This window comes from Rhinatrema bivittatum, chromosome 3 (assembly GCF_901001135.1).
Source record: "Rhinatrema bivittatum chromosome 3, aRhiBiv1.1, whole genome shotgun sequence".
In the NCBI taxonomy this organism is placed as follows: Eukaryota; Metazoa; Chordata; class Amphibia; order Gymnophiona; family Rhinatrematidae; genus Rhinatrema; species Rhinatrema bivittatum.
The window spans coordinates 485,586,946-485,609,164 of record NC_042617.1 but is presented as its reverse complement, the minus strand read 5'-3'; the positions used below and the strand labels follow the sequence as shown (position 1 = coordinate 485,609,164).

Here is a 22,219-nt window from a genome sequence, read left to right as displayed (position 1 = left end):
TTGGGGGCGTGCCGCGAGTGACGCGGCGTTTCAGGGGCGGGCCGCGAGTGACGTGGCATTTTGGGGGCGGGCCCGGGGGCGTGGTGCCAGCCCAGGGGCGTGGTCGAGGCCTCCGGCCCAGCCCCCGGGTCGGGTGATGGCGCGCCAGTAACCCGCTGGCGCGTGCAGATTTACGCCTGCTTTCCGCAGGCGTAAATCTGCCAACAAAGGTAGGGGGGGTTTAGATAGGGCCGGGGGGTGGGTTAGGTAGGGGAAGGGAGGGGAAGGTGAGGGGAGGCGGAAGGAAAGTTCCCTCCGAGGCCGCTCTGATTTTGGAGTGGCCTCGGAGGGAACAGGCAGCGCGCGCTGGGCTCGGCGCGCACAGGTTGCACAAATGTGCACCCCCTCTGCGCACGCCGACCCTGGATTTTATAAGATATGCGCGCATCTTATAAAATCCAGCATACTTTTGTTCGCGCCTGGTGCACGGACAAAAGTATGCCCGCGCGTACATTTATAAAATCTACCCCTAAATGTTTTGCACATTTTAATGCATTGGACATTAAAATTGCTGCTTATTTTGGTGTTAAAACTGAGGCTATAACTTGTGTTAACAACAATTTTAATGCATATAGGCCCTTTTGGTTTTGTCCTAGGAGAACTATAGCTGTATTTTGATTTGTGAACATTTTATTTTCATGCAAACTTATAAGCCTGTAATAATGAGAAAATAACTCAAGACTTAATTTCATCTGTGGTACTGTGTGTAATAAATATGCAAAAGCATTCTTACCTGTAATGAATTAAGTACAGCAAATATAATGTGGAATGCCAAAGCTGTGTAAACCACGGTTAATAGTCCAAAGATCCATGTAAGTCCTAAAAGTGGTGTCAGAATTACAATACTTCTTCCAATTTGAACTATGGTACTTTTTTCTTGAACTGGTCTTTCTCCAATTGTAGGTCTTCGTATCTTGGATATGACCACCAGAACAATGATAATATTAAGAACAACAGCAAGAAATGCAGGGATAATGAAAGCAAGAAGTGATTTGCTATCATTCCAGTTGAGCCAGCAGGCATCCTTTCTTCTATAGCCAATCTGTGGCTGAGTGCTTGCTATTGTGATGACTGATATGATCAGAGGACACAAATAACCTAGAGAGAATGTTATAGACAACATACTTGACTTGCTGTTATCATGGAATACAAAAATTGTCCGATATAGGATCAGAAGACCCAATATGAGCATCCAAAAAAACAGGCAGAGGTAGAAAAAATGAATAAAAAACGTAGCTGCTACACAAGCATTCTCTATGGCATTGCTGTTAAACCGTGATTGGGTTAACTGGGTTAATGCTGAAGCAATAATGAACCAAATGTCAGCAATCAGAAGGGATATGGCTATGTTTACTATACAAACATGGCGCATAAAAGCTATTTTATGTTTTGTCACATGTCGCCAGACTACAGCCTCAATAACAAGGCACAGAACTAAACTAGCCATAGAGATACCAATGCCTATATAGGTAATGGAAGTCAAAGTTTTATCTGAGGGTGTTGTGGGGGACATCAAGATTGAGAATGAAGTCAGATGAGTGCATCTACATACAACAACTTTATTTGTTTCATTTTCTGGATGACAGCCAGTATCTGTCCAGTATGTGCCATCATAGTCCCAGAAAACACACTGAGGCTCTCTCAGACTTCCATTTATTTTCTCAAAAGTCAGTGAAACATCCGTTATCTGGGCTCTGTCCTTGATAATTGTTGACATTACCAGCCCATTCACCAAAGCATTTCCATCAGAGTTATTTGGCAACAGCTGTCCAAGAGTTGAATAAGCAATGCTAACAATAGGGGTGTTTGTGGGCAACTTCATGATTTGTTCTTTGGGAAGTAGCACACTTCCAGTGATATTAAATCCCATCCTATTAAATGTGACATTATAGTCCATTCCACTGTCCCTTTCAGACACTTTCACACCTTGCCAGTCGATAAAGTTGTGTGATATACTGAGAGGGAGCTGATCTGGATCTAGCTGCTGACTGAAATTCTCCACTGAATGTAATAACCGTGAGCCAGCATCTCTTTCATCCTTAAGCAGCAATGTCCAGTTTGCCAGTGTTTCAAAATCAAGAATGTAACTTACTGTCTGGATAAAATCCTAAAAAAAACAAAAATAAAGACCATATATATTAGCCTGACAGAATTTTTTTTTTAAATTTATATCTATGTGTATATAGTTTTAGTTTAGCTTAGTTTATTTAGACCACTTGATATACCAACTTTCTCCATCAACCCAAGGAGTTCACAAAAAATTTGATGTTTAAAGCTATTCAATAGATTTTTTTTACATTTTATTTAGATACTGTGTCTAATACATTATATCGAGGGAAGTTTTCAAAGCCATTTCCATGCATATAATAGTGCTTTACCCGTATAAGATGGGCTCTTTCAAAGCTGCCCGCCTGACATGCAGGTAGAAGTATGTATTGTTCATAGGACCTGTATGCGCTTACGTTTGCCCTCAGTGAGCAGTGGGCAGGGAGAGGCCTACATTTATGCTCCCAAATAAGCAGATGCAAATGTGACAGCCAGTTTTGGTGGAATCATTTTCAAGGCAAAGTCCGCACATACTTTCCCTTTGAAAACTGGTGTGACTTTGAATCTGTGACAGTGACTTTGAATCTATGATGGTAACTTTGAAACCGATGTGTGAGGCCCACATCAAGATATGCGACCATTTTATAACATATGCACAAATATGTGCGCATGTTATAAAATAGCTTGGCCGCGTGCACGTACACCTAATTTTAAGTGGGCGCGCTCATGTGCGCACAAATCCCGCTTCTACCACGGTATGTCGGAGGATTTTTAAAAGGGTGCCTGGTGACACCATTTCCAGTTTACCAGTTCATCCACCAGTTCACCCAGTTAAAAGCTAGGTTCTCTAACCCCCCTGGTTTGATAGCCTACACTGCCCCCAGTTATCCCAGCCCCTTTTAAAAACCCCTGAGAAATATATCGATCCTTTTATTTTATTATTTCCACGTCATTCATAGAAGAAGCTAAGTTACGCGACAGGGGACCTCGGAATGCGCTGAGGCACAGAAGTATTTTTGCGCACATCTCTGGAACATGCCCTGAAATTCCCATGTCCTGCCCAGACCACACCCATACCCCATCCCCTTTTGTAAACTTTTAAGATGTGCGCGCAGCGGAAGATACACATTTATCTGGGCAGCTTTTAAAATTCAGTTGATGTGCACAAGACCAACTTGTGCTCATATCTCCCGGTTTTGGACTGCACCGGGCTATTAAAATTCACCTTATAATTTGTACCTGTAGTTCTCTGGAAGTTCAATATTTTAAGATAAGATGAATTATTTACTCTTGTCTCTTATTCATTTTGAAAAATCTAAAGCACCTGTATTCTGCCAAAACTAATTTTGTGAAAAAGTTGGTGCTTGTTTATGTTCCCACTCTATGACTTCCAAGTCAGATCTGTCAGGTTTTCTAAAAAGAATCATTTTTGGTTCCTCGCAGCTCCTATTTTTTTAAAATAAACTATAAGCAGGGCATGAACTGATAGAATGTGAATTGTAAATACATGACCAGGAAGTCAAAGCAAATTTATTTATAGCGTATAAAGTATTTTTCCCACTTTGCAAAGCTCTTTAGCACAACCTTGCCTACTCTACTTCTGTAAGTGAGTATGCAAATATTGAAAGTGCTTTTCAAAGTTTAGTTTCATATGGACTCCAAGAGGGCATGGATCATGATACATCTCACTAGAGCTAAGGAATTCAGGAACAATCTGTACAAAAGGATGAATGAAAGTCTGTATCTTTTCATGTGATATTCTATCTGGCAGGGAAGTGCCTTCCAGATGACAATGTCTCCCTCTCACTTTCTGATTCCCAGATCTGATGCCAGACTGGACACTTCGGATCCTGTCTGCTCTATAATAACTTTGAACCCCATGAAAGCACTGATGGAGCCACCTTTATAAGAGCATATGAAATTGCCATACTGGGTCAGACCAAGGGCCATTAAGCCCAGCATCCTGTTTCCAACAGTGGCCAATCTAGGCTACAAGTACCTGGCAAGTACCCAAGCACTAAGCAGATCCCATGCCTCTCATGCCAGTAATAGCAGTGGCTATTCTCTAATGGGAAGATTTTAAATGCCTGGTGCGAGTAAATTCTGGACTTTACGGATGTGGCTGGGCCTTAAGCGCGCCAGACAAATCTTCCAAGAGGCTCGGCCACGCGTGTAAAGGCTGGTACGTGCTCAAGTGCCAGGCCTCTTGGAAGGGGCGGATGGGAGGGCGTGTTTTGGGCAGGGAGAGTCAGGGAAAGGGGCGGGCCAGGACATCACCATTGTTTGCTGTTCCAGAGCCTTGCGCACCAGCTGGCTGCTGGTGCACACAACCTACTTCAGCTCGGGAGCTGAAGTAAGTTGTGCAAAAAAGGTAACAAAAAAATAAATTTAGATTTAGAGGTTGGGAAGCAGAGGGGAGGGGAAGGGAGGTGAGGGTAGGGTAGGGGTAGGGAAGTTCCCTCCCAGTCCACTCCTTAATTGGAGCAGACTGGAAGGGAACTGGGGAAGGGCAACATGCGTAGCTGTGCGAGGTATGCAAAAATCCTCTCCACCTTGTACGGGCCGCGTGCACATGACGCGCATGTTATAAAAGTAGCAAATCCATGTGCATGCCCCGGGATGCTCTCGCACATGGACGCACGCACGCAGCTATTAAAATCTACCCTTGACAACTTGATTAATAGGGGTTAATGAACGTTTCCTCCATGAACTTAATCCAAACCTTTTTTAAACCCAGCTACACTAATTGCACTAACCAAATCCTCTGGCAACAAATTACAGAGTTTAATTGTGCGTTGAGTGAAAAAGAATTTTCCACAATTAGTTTTAAATGTGCTACTTGCTATGCCCCCTAGTCCTTCTATTATCCGAAAGAGTAAATAACCGATTCGCATTTACCCATTCTAGACCTCTTATGATTTTAAAGACCTCTATCATATCCCCCCCTCAGCCGTCTCTTCTCCAAGCTGAACAGCCCTAACCTCTTTAGCCTTTCCTCATAGGGGAGCTGTTCCATTCCCTTTATCATTTTGGTTGCCCTTCTCTGTACCTTCTCCATCGCAACTATATCTTTTTTGAGATGCAGCGACCAGAACTGTACACAGTACTCAAGGTGCAGTCTCACCATGGAGCGATACAGAGGCATTATCACAAATTATGTTTTATTCACCATTCCCTTCCTAATAATTCCTAACATTCTGTTTGCTTTTGTAACTGCTGTAACACACTGAGCTGACAATTACATCTTTTTCCTGGTTGGTAGCTCCTAATATGGAACCTAATATTCGGCACCTCTCTCATGTACACCCATCCCATGGTCCGATCACTCGCTGATAAAAGACTTCCTTTCCATAAAGAAAATAAACAATTCACCACCGAATCACTTAACCACAATACAATTTAGAAAAGCAAGTAAGGCAGATGACCTGATTGAATCACTTCCAGACGCACTGAACAATATAGATCTAACCAGCTCAGAATCTGCCCTTGCAACATGGAACACCATTACAAACAACATAGCCAACAAATACTGCCCTTTAATGACCAAAGAATTAAACCCTTCTCATAAAAACAAAAACACATGGTTCTCTCCTGAGCTTAAGAAACTAAAACGCACCCTAAGAAATGCAGAAAAAAAATGGCGAAGCAACCGCACCATCAGCCTCCTGACCACCTACAGTACCACACTACACTATTATAGAACCACAATCCTTCAAACCAAACGGGACTATTCCTCAAAGAAAATACACAATTTCCAATTCAGCGCAAAGCCCTCTTTTCCTATGTAACCAACCTCACAAAGATATCTCCCCCAGCAATATCTGATAAAGACTCCAAAGCCAAATGTAACAATCTTGCACACTTCTTCAATGATAAAATCACAAAACTAATGCCGAATTTTCCCTTGACCAACACAAATAAAATTGTCTGTCTAAAAACCCAGAAATTATCTTGGATACCCTCGAGAATACTTCCCCCCTCAGAAATTGAAACAATCATAAAAAATAAATAAATAAGTAAATCCTGCTGCATACCCAGCAGATGCAATCCTGATAAAATCCTTAAAATCCGTATCAAACATACTAGCCAAACCCTTATCTGATATCATTAACACTTCACTAACACAGGGAACTGTCCCAATTGCAATAAAAGAGGCCATAGTCAAACCTATACTAAAAATACCCAACTTAAACCCCTCAGATCTAGCTAACTTCAGACCTATTTCCACTCTCCCTTTCTTAGCTAAACTCCTTGAAAAAGTAGTAAGCCACCAATTAACCGAACACTTAGAAAAACACAACATTCTACAATCATCTCAATTTTGATTTTGCAATTTATTTAGCACAGAAACACTATTAATCTCCCTCACCGACACAGTTCTCAGAGGAATAGATAATGGCCAATCCTACATTCTAGCAATGCTGGATATATCAGCTGCATTTGACACCATCAGTCACAAGATCCTAATAACCAGACTAATCGAAATTGGCTTAACAGGCAGTGCACTTCAATGGTTCGAATCATATCTAGGAAATAGATATTACAAGGTTAAAATAGGCAACAGTGAATCGGAACCCATTAAACTATCCCAAGGCATAACCCAAGGTTCCTCACTATCATCAATGCTCTTCAACATATATATGTTGCCCATATGCAAACTTCTATCTGACCTAGGACTCACACACTTCATCTATGCAGATGACGTACAAATTCTAATCCCCATCACTGAATCCATATCTAAATCAATCCAACTTTGGGGAACCTACCTCACTGCTATTATGAATCTAGCCCTGAATACCTCCAAAACCGAACTCCTAATAATATGTCACAAACTAAATCACAAAATATTATCTGAAATCAACTCCATTCAATCCAAACACCCAATCACTCAGGATGTAAGAGACCTAGGTGCAATCCTAGACAGCGAATTAAATTTAAAAGAATTCATAAGCTCAATTATAAAGGAATGCTATTATAAACTTCACGTACTAAAAAAACTGAGGCCCCTCCATCACAATGACTTTAGAACTGTCCTTCAGGCAATAATTATTTCTAAAGTGGACTACTGCAATGCCATACTTTTAGGACTCCCAGCGTCAATGCTCAAACCCCTTCAACTGTTACAAAATTCCACCGCGAGAGTACTTACAAACACCTGAAGAAATGAACATATCACTCCTATCCTAAAAGACTTACACTGGCTCCCGATCCACTTCAGAATACTCTTTAAAAGTCTAACATTAATACACAAGACTCTACATAATCAAAGCATACACTGGCTTAATGCCTCCCTTCACTTCCAAACCCCTCATAGAACCACCAGATCCACAAACAACGGAACCTTACTAACACCCTTACCCAAACTAACACACCTGAACTCCATCTGTGAATGTGCATTATTACTTGCAGGTCCTTCCATCTGGAACTCAATGCCCCAAGAATTAAGACTAGAACTAAACTAACTAAACTTAAAAAAAAAAAAAAATTGAAAACCTGGCTGTTTAAACAGGCATTTCCATAAGACCCCCCATCACTGACAATCAAGCCCGGCAGCATGAACACCTTTACAATGGTCTTTGTATAAAGTTTTTACTCCTCACTATTAGTTTTACTATTATATATCAAAATATGTTAAAACCTCCTCAGCTGTTTCTCTCTCTGCTTATCTTAATGCTTTATTCTAATTCCTGTAACCCACTGCCCTGTTTTTTGAGATGTTTTTCAAATATTGAGATGTAACTTCTATTGTATCCTTGTTTTCCATTTGTTTCATTGTAAACCAATGTGATGTGCAAACGAAAGTCGGTATAGAAAAGCTATAAATAAAATAAATAAACATTGTGTAACTACAGCATGGATTATTTTTCTCTATATGCAACACCTTGCACTTGTCCACATTAAATTTAATCTGCCATTTGGATGACCAATCTTCCAGTCTCGCAAAGTCCTCCTACAATTTATCACAATCCACTTGTGATTTAACTACTCTGAATTATTTTGTATCATCTACAAATTTGATTACCTCACTCATCATATTCCTTTCCAGATCATTTATAAATATATTGAAAAGCATCAATCAAAGTACAGATCCCTGAGGCACTCTACTGTTTACCCTTTTCCACTGAGAAAGTTGACCATTTAATCCTTCTCTCTGTTTCCTGTCTTTCATCCAGTTTGTAATCCATGAAAGGACATTGCTTCCTATCCCATGACTTCTTAGTTTCCTTGGAAGCATCACATGAGGGACTTTGTCAATGCCTTCTGAAAATCCAAATACACCACATCTACTGGCTCACCTTTATCCACATGTTTATTAACTCCTTCAAAAAAAATGGAGCACATTTGTGAGGTAAGACTTGCCTTGGGTAAATCCATGCTGACTGTATTCCATTAAACCATGTCTTTCTATATGCTCTGTGATTTTCATCTTTAGAATAGTTTCCACTATTGTTCCTGGCACTGAAGTCAGGCTCACTGGTCTATTGTTTCCCGGATTGCCCCTGGAACCCTTTTTAAATATTGGTGTTATATTGGCCACCCTCCAGTCTTCAGGTACAATGGATGATTTTAATGATAGGTTACAAATTTTAACTAATAAATCTGAAATTTCATTATTTAGCTCCTTCAGAACCCTAGGATGCATACCATCCGGTCCAAGAGTGATTTGTTACTCTTTAGTTTGTCAATCTGGCTTACTACATCTGCCAGGTTCACAATGATTTGATTCAATTCATCTGTATCATCACCCTTGAAAACCTACTCTAGAATTGGTAGCTCCCCAACATTCTCATTAGTAAACATAGAAGAAAAGAATTAATTTAGTCTTTCTGCAATGATCTTATCTTCCCTAAGAGTCCCTTTAACCCCTCAGTCATCTAACGGTCCAACCAACTTCCTGGAGGATGAACCAGTTCTAGTGTATTGATCTTGTTGGATCCCTAGCAAGAACCATACAGAATATACCATTTGTGTGAGGAGAAAACATAATAACAATGTGGGGAGATAGTTCCTCATTTGAGAGAGTGTACATTTTGTGTTCCTTTGATATAAATACTCTGACCATCATCTTATATTGTGGATTTTCTGTTTCCCTCACAGGGGTAGCGTGTTATGGTTTTCCCCTGATTTTTCTGTTGTTTGTTTTAATGCCTCCATAGAGCCTCTTATTTTGAATATGGGAGTTTCTTTCCGCCCTCCCTATCCTTTTTATATTTTTTATTCTGATTTTATTTGAATTCTGAGTACCTATTAACTACTTTCTATTATTTCTGTTTTAACAACTATAGGAGAGGTTCCCTTTAACAAAGAAGAATCTGAGATCATTGGGATCTGTGGAGAGGAATGACTTAGGGCCACCTACAGAAGCAGAAAGATAGAGGGGAGAAAGGAGTTGGAAAGGACCCCAACAGGGCCCAGAAAATCTACTGGAGATAAGCAGAATAACTGGTGCCTTTCGGGTACTATGAGGAGACTAAGGAATATGAAAAGAGAGCATAGAAAGGTAGGTGATAAGAGACTTTGAGAAAATGGATTTCATTTGTAACATTTCACCTGCATTTGGGGGGAAGCAACAAACGTGCCCTATGTCAATGGGATGGGAGAAACAATGGCTTAAATACTGAAATATTTTGCTTTATCATCTTAAAGTTTAATGAAACTCTAAGTCACAAATTTATTAAGATGTTCTCTTGTAACATCCGTAAGTGAACCAAACAGCTATAAAGATTATTTTCGTTATTTCACACCATCAGTAAAAGTAATGTTGGAAACCAGGTTAGCTTACAGTGTGCTTTTTGCTATCTAGTGACTTTAACATTCATCAGTGCTGTTATCATTACTGCTGTATATGATAACTTTGAACTGGGACTTAAGTATTTGCAAGTATTTAAGTTATCTACCCCCCATCCCACCCCACCCCCGCTAAGGGAATTCTGACCACTCATATCTTAAAATGCTTCAGGGAGATGTAAATGAAAAACTATGTTTGACATATGGCCTCTGGATCCACTGTATGGGATAAATCAGCCCAGAGGTTACACTAGTTTCAGAATAAACTGTTTCTCCATCATTGCTGGCCCAGCAGACACAGAAATCTGGGGACCAAATTACAGAACTGGTGAAGAGTTTCATTTCCTCCTTGATGGACTCTTTCAAGAAAGGCACTCTGCAGCTAATTCTAGCCAAGCTGAAGCCCTCAAAGGAGTCCCTCCTGAAACTCCAGCCCTTCTACAAGCAGGGGGTACCTACTCTGGACACTTTCAGCTGAATCAGTACTGTACATTAGGAGATCCAGGCCGCCATAACCTGGACGGTTTTCCCACCAAGACTGGAGAACAGATCTCCATCTTCATCTTTGGAGTCTTGGGTCAGTGTCCATCCCTACTAGTCTGGAGAAGGGTCCAGTGGGATTTAGGCCAACCCTCGCTGCCCCCTCCCCCCCCCCCCCCCCCCAGAGAATTCCCTCTCTCCTGAGGGTCTCAACTATGCCAAGTTTCTGATAAAGATGGGTAAGGCATTAGGAGTTCATGTTTGGCAAGATGCTGAACCCAGAGCTGAACTCTTCGGGATCTTCACATTTCTGAAGATCCTGGCTGAGCCTGCAGCAATCCCCATCCATACAATCTTGAGGGATCTGCATATAAAGATGTGGGGGAATCCCTTATGTTTATTGGCCACCTAGAAACTTGACCTCAGGTACAGAGTTCAACAGTCCCCAAGATTTGGAGTAATTCAACTCCCCTATCAGTCCATTGGTGGTAGTCAAATCAGTCTTGAAATGGACCAAGAAGACCTATCTTTTTTCCAATATTCCACTAGAAAGGAACCGTGATTGATGGACAACGAGGAAAAAGTGTTCCACAGCTCAATGCGCAGTACTTGAATTGCAGCCCACTAACTTTATATGGTTCAATACCTGCATGACTGCATGGAGAAGCTGAAGTCTCTAATTCTCAAAATGGATAGGAAATATGAGCTTTACCACTAGGTTCTTCAGGATATAGAGGAATGTCAACATTATCTTATATATTCAATATGTTGCGTATCTCGGCCGCGGAAGGCCCATGACCGGGCCTACTCACCTCCAGCGCCCGGCTCCCAGACCCTCTCTGGCTGCGGTGGCCAACTGCCTGCACCCCCGCTGCCTCCTCGGGCTCTCCCTGTTCCTCTGCGGTCTCCTCCAGTTCCCGGTGGGTCTTCCCACGTGTGCCGTGGAGAGACACCGCCATCCAGCATCCTGCTTCCTCCTAGGCATGCACGAGCACGCCTCTTCTACCTTTAAGGGGGCCGCGGTGGGAATCTCACCCACGGCCCCGGATGATGATATTGTTATGAATCTGGCTGCTGGATACTCCCGTTGAAGGAGGAGTTAGCAATCTGTTCAGGATCACCCTGCCAAGGGGGGCGGAGTTAGCAATCTGTTAAGGATCACCCCGCCAGGGAGGCGGAGTTAGCAATCTGTTACTGATCTTGCTAGGGAGTTAGCAATCTGATAGGCTTGTCTCCTGTAGGAGGAGGAGTATAGCAATCTCTTAGTGCTCTGCTTCCCCAGAGGGAAGGAGTATCTACTGTTATGCTTTGTTCCTGTAGAAGATGAGCCAGCAACCTGTATGATCTCCAAGGGGAGATAGCTATCTGATATGGATCAGCTTCCGCAGAAAGAGGAGTAATGGTCTGATATGGGTTGGCTCCCACAGAGTGGCAGATGATAATACCGCTCTATAGTATAAGGAGTAACACTTAGTAGAAATAGTGAATCCCTGGGCCGATGGCAGATGACAGTGCCCTCAAGTGGAGATCCTGAGAGGGACCACCGGCTAGGCTGGAGTATTGAGACAAACACAGATAGTTCTTTATTAGACTAGAAGTAGAACCACCAGATGTGGCAGTAGTGAGTTGATGTGCCCGGCAGGGCTGAAGTCCTTCTGATACTGGAACTACAATCTCTGAGTTGCTGAGCTGTAAGGAGAGACTATAGGTAGTGAGTAGACAGGGTATGCTGGACATAACCAGTGGTAGATGATACACTCACAATAGTTGATATCTGTAATTTCTTCTTATGCAACAGAGAGTCTTCAGTATTCAGGAACAGGAGCCGCAGGTGAGTACTGGTTCCTATAGGCAGTCTGAAATAGAACTCACAATAACTGTGTATGGGATGGCTTCTGGAATAGAAGAGAGGCTAGGAGCGATTTAGGAACATGGGCCCTCATGGAGCGAGTACCGGTTCCTATCTGCAATCTGTACTGGTAAGTCACGATCTCCGTACCTGCGATAACATCTTGACTGAAGGGAGTCTTAGAGATTAGGAACAATGGCCCTCGTGGAGTGAGTACCAGTTCCTATCTGTAATAAGACTCACTCCGGCGGATTTTAAATGCCCTGCGCACGTAAATCCGGCCGGATTTACGCGCGCAGGGCCCTCGCGCGCCTATTTTGCATAGGCCGCCGGCGCGTGCAGAGCCCCGGGACGCGCATAAGTCCCGGGGCTTCCTGAAAGGGGCGTGTCGGGGGCGTCGCCAAATGACGCTGTGTTTGGGGGCGGGCCCGGGAGCATGGTGCGGGCCCGGGGGCGTGGTCGAGGCCTCTGGATCAGCCCCCGGGTCGGATGATGGCCAGCAGTCCACTGGCGCGCGTCGATTTACGTCTGCTTTAGACAGGCATAAATCGTGAAATAAAGGTGGGGGGGTGGGTTAGGCAGGGGAAGGGAGGGGAAGGGGAGGGGAGGCAAAAAAAAAGTTCCCTCCGAGGCCGCTTCGATTTCGGAGCGGCCTCGGAGAGAATGGAGGCAGGCTGCGTGGCTCGGCGCGCACAGGCTGCCCAAAATCGGCAGCCTTGCATGCGCCGATCCCGGATTTTATAAGATACGGCTACGCACGTATCTTATAAAATCCAGCGTACTTTTGTTTGCGCCTGGTGCACGAACAAAAGTATGCGATCGCGCTATTTTTTAAAATCTACCCCACTGTGTTCATGTCTGTGATCGCCTCCAGGCAATAGGAGTCTTCTGAGTCTTCAGGAACGTAGGCCCTCGAGGAGCGAGTACCGAATACCGAATCCCGTCCAGCAATCTGAAATCAAGAAGAGAGTGAGCGGAGCCCCCGAGGAGCGGGTACTCCTGGTAAGTTTGAAAAGGCCGAGCAGTGGAGAAAGATTTCCACTTGCTGACTCGGAACGTAGTTGCAAGTAGCGTGGACTGCCAAAGCAAGTCCCGTTGGAGTTCCTTGCTAACTCCTTTGTAGTTAGCAAACAAAGACCTTTTAAGTTGGAAGCAGATGACATCACTATGGGGGGACGCCCCCGAGATTCGAGCCTTTGCTGGTACAAAGTCTGGAGTGCGCGCACGTGCCCTTACGTCATCAGGAACATGGCAGATCCGTAGCGACAAGCCATCCCGAGGATTCCGGGACGAAGAGGCAGGGAGATGCCGTGCCTGCATCTGTCCTTCTGAGCCAAAGGGAGTCACCACAAAGGTAGAGAGGGTGGAGCGAGGGCGAGAATAGGCACGAACGCAACAGATATCATCGGGCCCTGCTATGTAAGGCAGGGCCCGCTACTTGTTCCTTGCCTTGGCCACAGGTCTCCACGCTAGTCGTGTGCTCATTGTTCATCCTGTTCCTGACTTCATTCCTGGTCCCCGTTCCTGACTCCATTCCTGGTCCCTACCAAGCCTTACCTTGGATTGACTTCTGGCTTTGATCCTTGCTTCATTGGACCACGCTCAGGACTGATTACTGGCTTTGACCCTCACTTCGTTGGAACTACGCTTAGGACTGATTACTGGCTTTGACCCTCGCTTCGTTGGAACTATACTCAGGACTGATTACTGGCTTTGACCCTTGCTTCCTTGGACTACATCCTGGACTGATTCCTGGCCTTGACCCTTGCTCTGCTGTACCTTGCCTATCTTTGCCACCTGCCCAGACTCCAGCCTGTTCCTGACCTCACCCCAAGTATCCCACTGGACTTGGCCTAGTCAGGCTTCAGCCTCCTGCTGCCCAGGCGTCACTTATTCTCATTTCTGGCCCGTCCTTGCTGCCTGGGTCTCTGGATCCCTGCCTCATCCAGACCTGCCTCGGTCCCTCCGATACCGCTGCTGGTTCCTGGCTACCTGCTACAACATCCACTGGGAGTCATCTGACGGAGGTCCGCCTAATTCCAGCCAGCCCCGGCACCCAAGGGCTTAACCTGCGGGGCTGGTATTGGCGTAGCTCCAGTCAGCCTCTGTCTCCTGGTCTGCTCCACCTCCCGATGGTGGGGACCCATGGGGCTTGCCCTGTGGGTAGCATCAACTCCACCTCGGGCCAAGAGTCTACCATCAATGCAACACGATATATGAATCCTTTTGCACTTCAGCTTGTGCCTCAGCTACTGCCATCACAGCCCGCCACAACACCTGGCTTTGGGTTAGCAGCCTCAGGTAAGATGTCCATGAAAAGCTTGCCAAAGTTCTCTGTATTAGCTACAATCTCTGTGAGGCCTAGGTCAGAGACATGGTTGCGCAGATTAAAGCTCAACAAGGTGGTGTTTAATCCCTGTCAGGAACAACGAATCAGATGGCGACTCCCACATGACACTTCTTTTCCTATAAGCACTCCTTCTATCAGCATCACTTTTCCAGCCTTTTCAAAAATTCAAGTTGCCACCCATACTGCCTCCTCAACAACTTCTGGCAAGGGGATACCAAAGAGAATGGTGGCAATTGAAACAACTACAACCGGCCCAACCAAACCCAGGCCCTTGTTTTTGACAATTCCAAAGCCCCTAGTAGGAGACAGGATCCAGTTTTTCCTTACCGGATGGAAGAACATCACCAAGGACTGCTAGGTCATCAAGATTGTGGACTGTGGTTACCATTTGCATTTTGCCCATACCCAATGCTACTCTCAGCATCCATTCTTCAATCCAGATCCATCTCACACCTCTCAGATACGGATAGAAGTGGAGTCAATACTTTGCCAGCAAACAATAGAACCAGCCCCCCTGCAGGTATACAACCAGGGGTTCTACTTCTGATATGTCCATGTACAGTACCCGAGAAATTAGGAGGCCTGAAACAAATCCTAGATTTATAAAAACTGAACAAATGCATTCTGTGGGAGAAGGTCAAGATGAACGCTTTCCACACTATTCTCACCTTCATCCAGCAGGAGACTGAATGTATATCCTGGATCTGAAAGACCCTTATACGTACATCACAATCCATCCAACTCACTGGAAGTACCTCTGCTTTGTGGTAGACAAGTCTCACTATCAGTAAGTTCTCGCCAGCCCCAAGGGTCTTAATGAAATGCATGGTGGTAGAGGCAGCATTTGAGTTTTCCTGTATCTGGGTGACTGGCTAGTAAATGCCTTGTCCCAAGAAGTAGTTCTTGATGACAAGGACAGATGATTGACCTATTATGCTCCCTGGGTTCCTTATCTATTACCTTCAAGTCCAATCTTATTCCAGTTCAGTGAATCCAGTTCATCAGAGCATGGATAGACTCAGTAGAAGAAAGGGCATTTCTGCCAGCTGACAGGGCTCTCCAAATACAGAACTTAGCCAACAACTTGTCACAGCACTTGTGAGCACCAGCCTGCTCAATCTTGGTGGTGCTGGGTCACATGGCTGCAGCAGTTCATGTAGTGCCCCTCATATATCTCAATATGAGACTTCTTCGGTGGAGCCTTTACTTCTAGTGGGATTGTAACCGTCTCTCCCTTCAGGATCAACTAACAACCCCTCTAGACATCTTTCTTCATTGCTGAAGAAATAAAGTCATCCTTCCATTGGTGGACAAACCCAGATGAACTGGAGATCAGATCTCTATTACTGCCTTCACCATACCAATTAATGGTGAGCACCAATGTGTTCAACGAAAGTTGATGTGCTCATTCCAGCACTCAAGGTACATGGACCAGAGTGGAATGTCATCTTCTTCACGTCAATTTGTTGGAATTGAGGAGTATTCAGAATGCGCTCATAGGGGCGGATTTTAAAAGGCCTGCGCGCCGGCGCGCCTATTTTGCGGCTACGCGCGTATCTTATAAAATCCAGCGTACTTTTGTTCGCGCCTGGTGCGCAAACAAAAGTACGCGATCGCGTATTTTTTAAAGATCTACTCCATAATTTTCTCCTGTGCTCTCCATGGGCTGGCAGGCAATTCCCTGGTTTCATTCTGGCCTGCAAATTTACAAACCAAAGCATGCATTAAGATCTAGTATTAGAAATCTTCTTGAAATACTCTCGTTAAAATCAGCTTGTTTGGATGTGATTAGGGAGAGAGCATTCTCGCTGGCAGCCCCAAAGTTGTGGAATTCTTTTCCAGAACAGTTACATATCAACTCTTCTGATAAACTCTCCAAAAAGGCTTTTAAAACATATATATTTAAACAGGCATTTGACAGGGGTTGTTCACTTTTTTTTAGCATTTGTTGTCCTTTTTATGTTTTTAACTATGTACGATTATTGTAATCTGCCACGAACGATTTGGTTGTGTGCAGACAATAAATTAATTTAAAGAAATAAAATAAAGAAATAAATATATTTTGGGTTTTTTCCTCAGAAATGTTCCTCTTTTTCTTCTGTTTATTAAATTGATATTTAAAACTTATATGCATTTATAAAAGTTATTATTAATTAAATTTAGACAAAAATCACATTTATGTTATTTATTTATTTATTTAACGAGTTTTATATACCGTCATTCGAAAATGTCAAAATAACGCCATCATAATAGTTTACAAAATAAGGTTATAGGGATAAAGGGGTTGACAAGGGGTGTAAAAACATAGCATGTTATTAGGCTTAGTAGTAAACAAATTCATGCTTAAGATCAAAACAAGTTCATTCTTATTTTAGAAAAGTATAGTTGTGCTGATATTCATTTAATCATAAGGTTGAAATGGAGGGCGGTGATGATTAGTTGATTATTTGGGTGCAAGATCTCCCTAATTTGCATAGTTGTTTTGCCATATGTGCTATACCTTTGGCCCAAAACGGTCCAAACTTTAGAAAGTACAGTCTCATGGAGAACATGTATTTGTTTGGTTAAATTCACAAAAGTGGTAGTGTTATAGTACCTGCATTGTTGAGCTATCTATGTTCTTTAAGGACAGAGATGAAATATTTCTCAGAATTGTCACAATGATTCCAAGGTTTCCAGCTGTTCTAATGATGTTTTCCCGATTCAATAATTCTGAAAGATTCTTCGCCACTTGAGTCAGGTTTTGCTCAACGATGCTTGCAGTGAGATTCTATGATAAAAGCAAAGAGAGTCTAAACATGGTTTTGTAAATATCTTATTTATTTATTTATTTGTTGAGTTTTATATACCGCCATTCGGTAGAGCCATCATAACGGTTTACAAAAATATATATTTTTTCTTAGCAGTTATGTAACAGAAAAAACAATGTGAACGTTATACATTTTCTTAGCAGTTGTGCAACAGTAAAAAACAATTTGAACAATAATAAATCATAATAAATAATAAATAAATTATAAATCGGGGTACTACCAAGCCACACCAGATTCACATGATAATGGAAAATTATTTCCATCATACTATTTAACAACTCTGGTAGTAGGAATATATGAAAATAGAAACAAGGGAGCCAGATGTGCCACAGTTACAAAAAACAAAAAACAATAGCCCTATTTATTAATATTAATGTTTCTGTCTCCAAAGTGGATCCTCATCAGGAATAATGTAAAAGGAAAACCACAAATAAAGATATGTGAGCCTTACATGCATACATTTATTTGATTGGCCATTATCTTAGTTGCAACTTATATTTTAAAAAATATTAAAAGAACTCAGTTTCTCAAATCTTAATCATGTATACTGGGGTTTGAGCTAACTAAATAAAATGCCTCAAGTGAGTTACCTGTTGGAACTGCATAAGATGAACAGATATACATTTCTCCTTGGTTATTTCCAACTTCCCTTTTTTACATATAAGGGTCATGAAGCCTGCAAATCCATCACTGCATGGTACATTGACAAGAGTATTTTCATTTACAAATCCCTGTGAACTGTCTGTACAACCAACTGGGGAAAACAAAACCAATAATGAAGGCAAGCTGAGCAAGCTTAGGGAAGCAGTATGGCAAAAAATATCCTAGAAGATCAACAAGTGCCCTAATTCAGACATTTTTTCAGGGAATTAAAATATTGTGCATGTTAAAAATTGTAAGTATTTTCAGTTCTCGTCATTTTTTGATATCCTAGCACATCTGGAAAGCTCATTTTTAAGCATGGATGAATATAGTCATAGTTGAATTTGGTGACTTCCATATTTATGAAAATGTTAGGGAAGGACAAACAGAGCAGGTTCAAAAACTGGAAGCTACTTTCAAATAACAGACCAGCTTCATTGAATTTTCAAGAACAATGGATACCTACTGTAAATTCATAGAAATTTTGACTATCATTATTTTGGACAAATTTCTACAAACATAAACTTGTGCTTGTGACTACTGTTTTTCAAATTCACCTGTTCTTAGCTTGTTCATATCTTTTAGAAGAAAAATACCTTCAAAATGGGACAAGTGCCTCCTTGCAAATATGTTCGCTGAATTCAAAATCGGAAAGCAAAGTGGTTGTCATGTTAGCCCACTTGAATGCACAGAAAAAAGGTTAACAGAAACAACAACAACAAAAATATACGTAAGATGATACCATTTTTGTGGATTTACTTAATACATTTCGGGACTAGCTATTCCCTTTCTCATATCAGAATACAATCAACAAAAGATGACATCAGGAAATATAAGTGAATCATGAAAGGCATTCCAAATGAAAGTGTGAAGTGCCGAGGGGGTTTTGATGGGTGATGAGAAGATGACAGGCAGTACATTTTTATGGTTCAGAAGGAGAAGGAAGAAAGGGTTGGGGGAGGGGGGGGTTGATGGGTAATCAGAAGGTGGCAGGCAGTACATTTTTATGGTTCAGAAGAAGAAGGAGGAAAGGGTTGGGGGGGGGGGGGTTTGATGGGTAATCAGAAAGTGGCAGGCAGTAACATTTTATGGCTCATAATGTGAGAAGAAATCATGAGCCATAATTTTATTTGCCTTAAAATGTTACTGATGACCCATCAAACCCGCTCACTCCTTCTCCCCTTTCCATCATTGGAATGCCTTTTACAATTCACTTATGTTTTGGGGTAAATGTTATCTTTTGCTCATTCTATTCTGACCTCAGGAAAAAAGTATTAGCTTTCAAAGGTTAGTCAAGAAATATATTGTTAGTCCAATGAAAAGGTATCACCCTATATATTTTTTTGTATTTTAATTTGTTAGACTTTATTTCTGTGCATTCAAAATCAGAAGTGTATATACCTTAGAACATTTATCCTTTGCTCGCTTTGAGATGATCTTAATAAATTGACTGTTACTCCTATAAAATCATGTTTTAACTGTTCAATTTCCTTGAATCAAGGAACCCATGACGTTAAAATGTACATATCCTAAAATCAAATGTCTAATCTTTCTACTATTTCTCTTTCCATCTTCAAACTTCAGGGTGGTCATGCCTGGGTAGACATCATCTCTTGTAAGGCACATCTACAACCCTGCTTTTTGATTGGCAGGGGCCTCCAGAGTAACTGCAACTGTTTACTCTCCCTCCTGGGGCCCGAACAAAACAACTCCATGGCATGCACGGGCCTGACCAGCCCCAACAGACAAGGCATCTGATCTGCACCTAGGTCTCCTGTACCTCAGTAGACAATTCTATAGCCAGAGCTACAGGGCCAATATATCACATTGCTTTTAATTAAAACATTTCAAGGTTTTTTTTTCCAATGAATTAGCATGTATAGATTAGATAGAATAGCAATGCATCATAATGACACACAAACCTGAGTCATTTTTCTGCCATTTAAATCAGTCAAATTCATTTAGTATTACTCCACAAAATTCTAATGTATTTCATAATGCTTAATCAATAAACACAACAGAGCTCAAGCACTAAAAATACTCGTCACTCTTGCCCAGTACATTTGCTAGACCCCCTCCTCGTAGCCCTGGCTGGTATTATAATGCTGCGCATTAATAATTTTCAATAGAGAGGTTTTCCCATTCATATTCCTGGGGTGTTAAGTCTATCAATTTCTACATAGAGTGCTGGCCACTGGAAAGCTTCAGACATCTGCAGAGTTTCTCACTGCCAGCTGAGCAATCTGCAGAAAATTCACACCAGTTCAGCTGAAAACAATATAGCCATTCCTTTTCAGCTGTCACTAATAAAGACTGTAGATGCATTTATACCTTTAGTTTGGAAAGAAACTGATGAAAAATGCATACGTTGACAACTAAATGAAAATGCTATCAAATATTATGTAGTAAGTTATGTTTAGTGCTTGATGAGTTCATTTAGTTTAGATGAGGGATTAGCTACTCCAGTTCTCGAGTCCCGCTTGTGAGCTTGCTTTTCAAGTTATCCATTCTGAATATTCATGAGATGCATTTGCATGCACTACCTCCAATGCATGCAAATGCATCCTATGCATATTTATTGTGGACATCCTAAAAACCCAACCAGCCTGCAGCACGTGAGAGCTGGAGTTGCTAACCCTTGATTTAAATAAAAGAAGAGACAGAATTGTAAATGTTACTTCCAAGCTTTGAAATTGTTTTTCTGGTTGAATTGGCTTCTTTTTATACCACAGAAGTTGGGACACAGCTTACACATTTGTTATTAGGGATGTGAATCGTTTTTCAACGATTAAAATTATCGTCCGATAATGTTAATATCGTCTTAAATCGTTATAGAACACGATACAATAGAAATTCTAACGATTTATCGTTAAAAATCGTTAAATCGTGTTAGTGCGCACTAACTTCGATTTAGTGCGCACTAACTGAAAATGATACAAATAAACACTTTCCAGGTCACTGAAGGTCAGTTAGGAATGAATATGTGTTCCTATTGGCTGGCTGCCCTCTTATCTATTGATGTTACCAAGGTTACCACTGAGGTGATGGTTGGGGGGATGGGAAATGGAACTGGAAACTAACGAACACCAACAGAAAATGAAACAAAGTGTTCACACTTCCCAGGTACAGTAAAGGTCACTTAGGAATGAATATGTATGTATGTATTCCTATTGGCTGGCTGTGCTCTTATCTATTGATGTTACCAAGGCTAACACTGAGGTAATGGTTGGGGGGATAGGGATGTGAATCGTTTTCCATATCGTCTTAACGATAGAAATCGTGTGGCAGGGCAAGAAAATCGTGTTAGGCACGATTTTTTAGTTAAAAAATCGTTTAAAAATCGTTTTTTTCCGATTAGTGCGCACTAACTCGAGTTAGTGCGCACTAACGGGAGTTAGTGCGCACTAACGGAGAGTTAGTGCGCACTAACTGAAAATGATACAATTTGACACTTTTCAGGTCAGTTAAGGTCAGTTTAGGAATGAATATGTATTCCTATTGGCTGCCCTCTTATTTATTCATGTTACCAAGCTTCCCACTGACAGTATATGGGGGATGGGAAATGGAAACAGTTGGTAGCTTGACAAAACAAGTAATGTGATCAGTCAATGTGACTAGAACTTGTGCCCTAACCCTGATACCAGGGGTATTGTGATCTTCCTGCACACAGTGCCCTATTCCTGATACCGGGGGTGTTGGGATCTTCTTGCACACATCCCGGTATCAGGGATAGGGCACTGCATGCAGGAAGATCACAACACACCTGGTATTAGGGATAGGGAACTGCGTGCAGGAAGATCACAACACTCCTGGTATTAATAGGGATAGGGCACTGCATGCAGGAAGATCACAACACCCCTGGTATCAGGGATAGGGCACTGTGTGCAGGAAGATCACCCCGGAGGAGTGAGGGTCAGGCAGCTCCCCCCTGTCTGTGAAGCCAGCCTCTCACTAGTAATGCAGGGAGGGAGCTGTCTCAGACTTCACCATCCTCCTCCCCCCCCCTCACCCACACACCATTCACTAGCTGGGACATGGGGGGAAGTCAGGAGTGAGGGTCAGGCAGCTCCCCACTGTCTGTGAAGCCAGCCTCTCACTACTAATGCAGGGAGGGAGCTGTCTCAGACTTCACCATCCTCCTCCCCCCCCCCCTCACCCACACACCATTCACTAGCTGGGACATGGGGGAAGTCAGGAGTGAGGGTCAGGCAGCTC

General features: G+C 42.4%; 1 protein-coding gene across 1 annotated transcript in view; it reads right to left on the bottom strand.

The window, feature by feature from the left end:
• The window catches only part of LOC115088099 (adhesion G-protein coupled receptor F1-like), a 206,144-nt gene that overhangs the window by 30,887 nt on the left and 153,038 nt on the right, over positions 1-22,219 (bottom strand). Inside the window, exons 9-11 of the mRNA XM_029596054.1 lie at positions 17,953-18,116; positions 17,149-17,322; positions 773-2,146 (exon numbers count right to left, since the gene is read on the bottom strand). Coding sequence (XP_029451914.1) covers positions 773-2,146; positions 17,149-17,322; positions 17,953-18,116 — 1,712 coding nt within the window. The remainder of the gene's footprint in view (positions 1-772; positions 2,147-17,148; positions 17,323-17,952; positions 18,117-22,219) is intronic.